The 7,423-nt window shown below is 34.5% G+C and overlaps 1 protein-coding gene across 1 annotated transcript; it reads left to right on the plus strand.

Moving 5' to 3' along the window:
* The first annotated feature begins 2,623 nt into the window (after window positions 1-2,623).
* LOC101204795 (chloroplastic group IIB intron splicing facilitator CRS2-B, chloroplastic) lies at window positions 2,624-6,718 on the plus strand. The gene is made up of 9 exons (XM_004145582.3): window positions 2,624-2,815; window positions 2,936-3,160; window positions 3,368-3,452; window positions 3,544-3,611; window positions 4,711-4,761; window positions 4,851-4,924; window positions 6,019-6,077; window positions 6,175-6,251; window positions 6,402-6,718. Exons 2-9 carry the CDS (start codon window positions 2,942-2,944, stop codon window positions 6,516-6,518), a joined length of 750 nt encoding a protein of 249 aa, XP_004145630.1. The 5' UTR covers window positions 2,624-2,815; window positions 2,936-2,941; the 3' UTR covers window positions 6,519-6,718.
* The last annotated feature ends 705 nt before the right edge of the window (window positions 6,719-7,423 follow it).

Below are 7,423 nucleotides of genomic sequence, written 5' to 3' on the forward strand. Positions count from 1 at the left end.
TTCAAGGTCAATGTACCAATTAAATGTGTTTCCTCTGAGGGTTTGGACAAATTGTTTGACCAGCAAATCTTCTCGTGTATCAGGAGTTTCATATGTTTTGATGAAGTGAGCAACATGTTGTTTTGGTTTACTCTTTCCATCAAATTGTTGGAACTTAGATGGCTGATACCCATTCGACATTCTCAAATTGTCAATCCTCTTCATATATGGCTTGAAATACAAAGAGAAAGTTTGAGCCGGTCCACCATATTGAGTTTTGATGGAGTTTACAATCATCTTATACAACTACTTAAGACAACGATGCAATTGGGGTCAAATTTTGTGATTGACTTTCTTGCATAATTGTCTTTTATTTGTTAGTATTCTTAATAGTATGTGTATTGCTTGATTCAGCAACCTCGCAACTCTCAGTGTGATTCTTGATAGATGCAATATTATAATATCTTTCTTCCACTGCTTTCATGAGCATGTTGACCTTCTTTTCAAGCTCTGACATTCTATCTTCACTTGTATTCACGTCAGTCACCATAACCGATATTATATTTGGGTGAGGCATCTTCTCATTTGAGCGTTCAAAAGACGAATTGTGTTCATCAATCACATGATTTTATTTGATTACAATTCCACATTTTTAGGCTTTGCCAGTTGTTTCCAAATGTTCTTTGCAACCTTAAAGGGTGACATGTTCTCAGATGACTGAGTCTTCCTTGAGTGGCTAGAAGTATTTGGCCGCTTGTTGATGTCGCTTAGAGCTTTGAAAGTGTTACCTTTTGACGTCATGATTTCTTGAAATGTTCTTTGTAAAAAACAGAGAGAGATGAAAGGTATAGAGACGGTCTCATTTGGTGTGTCAAACTATTCACATGAGATTTCCAGAGAAATGTAATTCGTGGAATTGAACTTTGTATATTGATTTATATAGTGGATACAAACTCTAATATTTACTCATTTGATGTTTCTCTCGAATACAAATAAAAGTTCTTAAAAGTTCTTGGTCTTCAATCTTTAGAAAGTTGTTGTTGCAAGTCAATTTGAGCTTCGATCTTCTGAAATTCAAGGAAAGTTAAATCGTCAAAGTCTTCAACCTTTCCCAAGATGATGATCTCAAAGTTATAAGAATTTGCATGTTTTGAGAGCTTTTAGAAGTTTGATAATTCTTCTGAGCTTCCATTCTTCCTTCCACCAAAGATCTCAAAAATGAATGGAAATGTCCCTATTTATAGAGAATTTTCATGGACTTAGGTGGGTTTTGGCTCATTTACTTGTTGGGTTTGAGCTCGGGCCCATTTGCTTGTTGGGCTTGAGCTTGGATCCATTTGCATGTTGGACTTGGGCTTGAGGCCATTATCCTCGTTTGGCCCAATTTTTATATCTAGGGTCTGAATTGTGTTGGGTATGAGAAAACTTAATTACTCAAACCTAATCAAATTATAATTATCACAATGTTTGTTATTATGACATGACATAATTTAATTGGCTGAAATTTGTTGCTCGACACTTTTTGTCGATTGTGGCTAGGGTAAACAAGAGGAAGAAGATGAATGGATGGAGGGATAGGGGCACGCACATACCGAGGTTTCTATTTATGGATAGTCCGAAGGATAAATCACCTGGACCTTTCTTTGGCCAAACCACAATATTCTGCATTGAGCCTTGGCACCTGGAAGTCTCGTTAATGCATATTTTATTATTATTATTTCTTTTTAGTAAATACTTTTCCTTTTTTCTTTTCAAATAACTAAATTCAACCTCTTTTTTCTAATTAATTCTCCCATCACATCCGACTTTTCTCTTTTTCTAAAATAGAATATTGATCCTTCACGAGTTGTTCATAATTACAATTAAGTCAAATATTTGTCTTACCTTTGTAATAACTTCATTTCCTTAAGTATCATTGATTTCTCTAATAAATAATTTGTTTATGGTCCAACCATAAATTAAGTCCCTCATACGACAACAAGAGGCTGAGATCGCTTGTTCAAGACTCAAAATTAGTACTTAAGAAAACTACTAATCTACTTACCATATGTGAGAAGGAGTGAGTTTTGTCCTGCAAAGTTATGTTTCAAACTCCCCATTTAGTAAAATCTCATAAAATTGTAGGCTTACTAGGTCAAAAGCTTGAGTCACTCTCACTCGTGCAAATCAAAGAACTGTCCTCGTAGACAGAAGTTCATAAATTACTTATGATTAAGATTTGAGTCATACATGATCATTTTATGAATATTAATATCATCAATTAATGGATTTACAAAGAGAGATTAATTATTTCACAGTCTAGTTTTATACAAACTCAACAATTTGTACAAACAATTTGTAGTTTACAAAGTGAAACGTATCCATATTGTCACTGATATAAGACACTCAACCTTATCCATATGTCATAAACCTTTAAGTTATTTCTTGTACATGATTCACATTGTATGTCAACTCCAACGAGCAACTATATATTTTTACTATTAATGTCGAAAATAATATATATATATATATATATATATATATATATATATAAAAGTTTATTTGTGTTGATGGGTAGAATTCAATATTTTAGTATACTCCACCAATATTTTTGTTTATTTTGAAAATGTCCTTTGCTTTAGTTACTTAAAATTTAATTGAAGCGGTTTGGATTTTATGTGGGATTTCTACATTCTATCCAAAGAAACCAAGAAGCCCCTCCTTCCTCGTTAGGGAGCTTTGTGTGTGAGTGTGTTCAATTTCTCTTCAGTTTCTTCTACGGCTTTAACAACATCCTCCACTTCTTCTGCTCGAAAATCCACTCTTCTTTTTACCAAACCATCCAATTTGCACGCAGGTTCAGTATTTTATTTTCTTCTTCGTCTTCTTCGCTTTCCTACCCTTTGCTTTCGCTTTTCCCATTTAAAGTTCAACGAAACAACATGGTTCTTCAAGGGTTTTCTTTTTCCTGCTTTAGGTTTCAATGTTATTTGCAGCATCCTTCCAAAGTGTCTCCTTATTTTCTAATTCGAGTAGTGCCCATTTCCATTTTCCTTCCACAAAGCCTCTGGTCTCCACCAGGCTCTCCGTACGAGCTTCATCGCCGGATAGTGATAGTAATGGTCTTAAAGTGGAGTATACTCCTTGGCTTATTGTTGGACTGGGTAACCCAGGAAACAAGTATCATGGGACTCGGCACAATGTAATCAGACATTCTTTAACTCTGTGTAATGAACTTTTTTGAATGAGTTTGGGATGGACTTTTCATAGTTTAGCAGTACTTTTAATTTAAACCAATCAAATTTCCTATCTAGTGCTTTCTATGAAGTGTTCCAAACTCACCATCTCTTAACGTGCAGTGACACTAAGTAACATTGCTCTTTTTGGCCTCTTGGGTTTGATTGGTCAGGTTGGTTTTGAAATGATTGATAGCATTGCTCAAGCGCAGGGAATTTTGATGAACACAATACAATCCAAAGCTCTAATTGGAATAGGTTGGCTTGTTTTCCCCTTCTATGTTATTGAATTGGGTTTCCATGTTACGTGGATTTGAAGTTCATTATGTTTCTTGAATAATCAGTACAGGTTCAATCGGAGAAGTACCAATTTTATTGGCAAAGCCTCAAACTTACATGAATTTCTGTGGAGAATCGGTTTGTCCTCTTGTCTCTCTTTTCTTCTGTTATTCAATAAGCATGGCACACAGCATACAGTTGAATGATGGTTTGTTTATATCTGAAGTGTATGGATCCAAAGCTTAGTTTGAAGCAAAATAAGCTCACCGAGCTCCTTGTATGACCTTATATTCATAGGGATAGATTGTTAGTTTCTTTCCATTGAAGCAATGACATAGCATTAATATCGCATTTTGATAAGTATGTGGACAGGAGTTCTGTGGGTTTGGATATGTTTTACGCCTTTAGATGTTCTACTTAACCTTCAATTTTGTCTGAGTGTGATTGTTAGAGGCCCAAAGTCAACTGTGATTTGCTCGAAGTGAACTAAATCTCTGATTGGATAGGTTTATTGTGATGATGGTCTGAAGATACTTAGTTTTTTCATTTTTCTAACCTTGCTGGTTACATATACTAGAAAACTCAGTTGATTCCTGTATTAGATTTTGGATGAGGCTATAATATTGTCATTCCTACAATATCTGGCTGTATTTATTTGCACCACTTTATACCTATGCACTCTATAGCGTTTTGTGGTAGAGCTTTGTTGTTTAGTAGCTGAGGATAAAAACAAATTCTTTGAGGAAACCATTGTGATTGAACTATAACGTGGTTATTGTTGCCATCTACAAATAATTTACATGATCTTATTAAATACATGGGGTTTTCTTCTCAAAATCAACTGGTAATGAGAGAAGTAACTCATCTATTTTATAAATAAATAAATGTTGCGAGTGTCCCTTGACTTGTTCAATGCTGAATCCTCAAGATGTCCCCTCAAGATGAATCTTTGGATTCACCATTCTAGAATCAAATTCAATGTTTTGTTTCCGGATTGAATATTGAATGCTCGTTTGGCTTAATAAGCTACAATAGCCAATTAGATACATGGAATTTTATCTCAAAATCATTTGGCAATGTTATGAGTAGTTGATCTCAATATCTTAAGAACCCTGCACATGGATGTTTTGTTCTACAGCTGCTAATACTATGAATCTTTCCTTCATCATTTGAATTATTTTTCCATAATGACGAGATAGTTATTCCCTTCACATGACTTTCTGCTTAAATTTTATAGGTTGGACCTCTTGCTGCACATTACCAAATACCTTTACGGCATGTCTTGTTGGTATAGTTTGCAATTTCTCCTAGTAATTCTTATGTTACTGTACAAAATGACTAGATTGAATGGAATTCTGTACATGCTTACCATTGTAGACTTATGATGAAATGAACTTGCCAAATGGCGTTCTTAGGCTGCAGCCAAAAGCAGGACATGGCCATCATAATGGGTAGGTTTATGAAATATTATTTAATATCGGTTTCACCTTTATTTTTGTTCTAGTTTTAATTGATACCTCATACTTTCAATTTTTCTAACCTTGTTATGTTGTTGTTATGTACCTATGGTAATGTTTGGAAGTACTTTTGATATCACCACAAGTGGTTCTCACTTAAAATCATCATGCTTGAGAGTAACATAAAAGTACATTAGGAAAATGTCAAAAGTATATAAAGGGCTTCACGAGAAAGTTTCTACAGAGTGCTTTTGGCCCAATTGCTGGACCAGCAAGCACACTTGACAACAAATTAAAAAATGTAGAACTAAAAATAAAATTAGTTTGTAATTTAGCACCTTCTACTGAAGGCCTTATATTAAAATATCTTTTTAAAAGCACTCTCAAACATATATTTTATTGGGGCATGTGTTGGAACTTCTTTGACAAGCTTATTACATCATTAAGAAAATTGAAGCTCAATGGACTATTTCTTGTCGAATACCCACCAACTTCTCACTGAAGACTGTTAGGCCCCCTATTATTCACACATACAAATGAAGGGGCACAAAAGGTAATAACCAGGTGACAGCTTAACCTATGAGGATTGAGGAATATGTTGCTGTGGGACCCATGGGAAGGGATGGGAGTATATAAAGGAATGTTTTTGGGATTGCTGAAGGTAGGTCATATTTTGAGAAAAATTGCGGAAAGTTTGGAGGAGAAGGCCAGCATTCTTGAATTAGCTGGAGAGTCTTTCCTTTTATATTTTGACATTTCTTGTGTTATTTTCTGCTGTTTAGAGGATATCTACATGAACCTTGTTTCCGACTCTATTTCTATCAATATATAAATATAGAGTACTGTCTCTGTTCCTCTATTGTGTTGTTCTATTGTGTGTTGGGACGTTTCTGAGTGGCAGGTTTTTGGGATCCTAACAAAGACAAGGTGTTTCATATTAGCATTTTATAGTTGATTTGATTGGACATGCATTTTCCTTCGCTTATTTGCCATTCAACATGGAAGTCATGTTCTTCTCTTATTTGTTATGAAGAAATTTATGGCACCATGTGCATAAAAAGTTGTTATTGATTACATTAGTTATACAGGGTGAAGAGTGTAATGGGACACCTGGATGGTCGACGTGAGTTTCCTCGGCTATGCATCGGTACGCATCTTGGTTAACATTAGTTTGAAAATGTTCATTAAGTTTCTACTTCAGGAAGTGTAAACAACGACATTGCTCTTGTTATTACTATATCTAGGAATTGGAAACCCACCTGGGACTATGGACATGAAAGCTTTTCTCCTGCAGAAGTTCAGTTCAGTTGAGCGAAAACAGGTGAGACTTCCTTTGCATTCTAATACAGTTCCACTCTGCATTAGTTTATATGTCGCAGCCTGATGACCTCGAAGCTGTACTTGCCTGGTGGTAGAACACTATTGCTTAGTGCGTTTTTCTTTTTTGACTTTTGTTTGTGCAACCCAACAGATCGATGCAGCTCTTGAACAAGGGGTTGAGGCAGTGAGAACCCTTGCACTGAATGGATTTAGCCAAAGAGTAAACAGATTCAATTTGTCCCAGAAATACAAGTATCATAAGGTTTGAACCTCAGGAAAAGAAAGTTGTAGTTTTGATCATATTGGTAAGTGATAATGAACTCTGATAAAAATGAAGTGTAGGACTGGATATATAATTAAATTAATTGTATTTGATCATGTGAGTTAGCTACAATGGTTGACTACTTGCTGTTCTAAGCAGATCAATTCACAGGAAGATAATCTAATACCCAATTGTTCATGAATTTACATCGTACAACATAAATGATATAAACAAATTGATTTTTAGAAGTTATACCTCTTCATATGACCTGACTGAGAAAGAGAGTCTATGTTTAGCATGGCAGTTCTATGTGATTGTTTTTGAAGTAATTCTTAGAAGAATGTTAAATTATAAGATGTAACCAATAAATTTTAGATTTGGTGTCTACCGAATATTTACTTTGAACTTGAATGTGTTGTATTTGTTCATTACTGTTTAGGATAGATTTTTAAATTTTAAAAACTACATGAAGGATTAGGACTCCATATGCCATTGCCCGTCTAAAAGTAAAGTTGTTATTTAGGTTGAAATCTATTGAATACAAAATTGGAACTTTCAGATACACTAAACTTATAATGTAACCTAAGAGTAAGACCATTTTCACAAGTTGTGTTGGTGTGATTTGTCAGTTGTAAAGATAAGTCTTATTTTTGTTATTTCTTTTAATAATAATAAATAAAAAAACTGGCCACCCATAGAAACAGATTAGGGAGGAAGGGTAAAAATGTGGTTTTAAAAAGCTCTGAGCAATGACTACTGTTCATCTACTTTTCATTTGAAAAAACTGTTTAAAATCTGAGTAAATTTGAGAAGTAAAAAGTTGTTAAGATATAAATTGTGACGTTTCTTAAAGATGGGATCCACTAAGTTCTTGAGCCAGACAAGGGATCAAATTTACTACTACTACTTCT

The sequence above is a fragment of the Cucumis sativus genome, chromosome 3 (genome assembly GCF_000004075.3).
Source record: "Cucumis sativus cultivar 9930 chromosome 3, Cucumber_9930_V3, whole genome shotgun sequence".
In the NCBI taxonomy this organism is placed as follows: domain Eukaryota; kingdom Viridiplantae; phylum Streptophyta; class Magnoliopsida; order Cucurbitales; family Cucurbitaceae; genus Cucumis; species Cucumis sativus.

Coding starts and splice junctions, on each gene's coding strand:
- LOC101204795 (XM_004145582.3), top strand. CDS start 2,942: ATGTTATTTGCAGCATCCTTCCAAAGTGTCTCCTTATTTTCTAATTCG. Junction 3,612..4,710: donor TGAATTTCTGTGGAGAATCG/GTTTGTCCTCTT, acceptor TAAATTTTATAG/GTTGGACCTCTTGCTGCACA. Junction 6,078..6,174: donor GTTTCCTCGGCTATGCATCG/GTACGCATCTTG, acceptor TACTATATCTAG/GAATTGGAAACCCACCTGGG.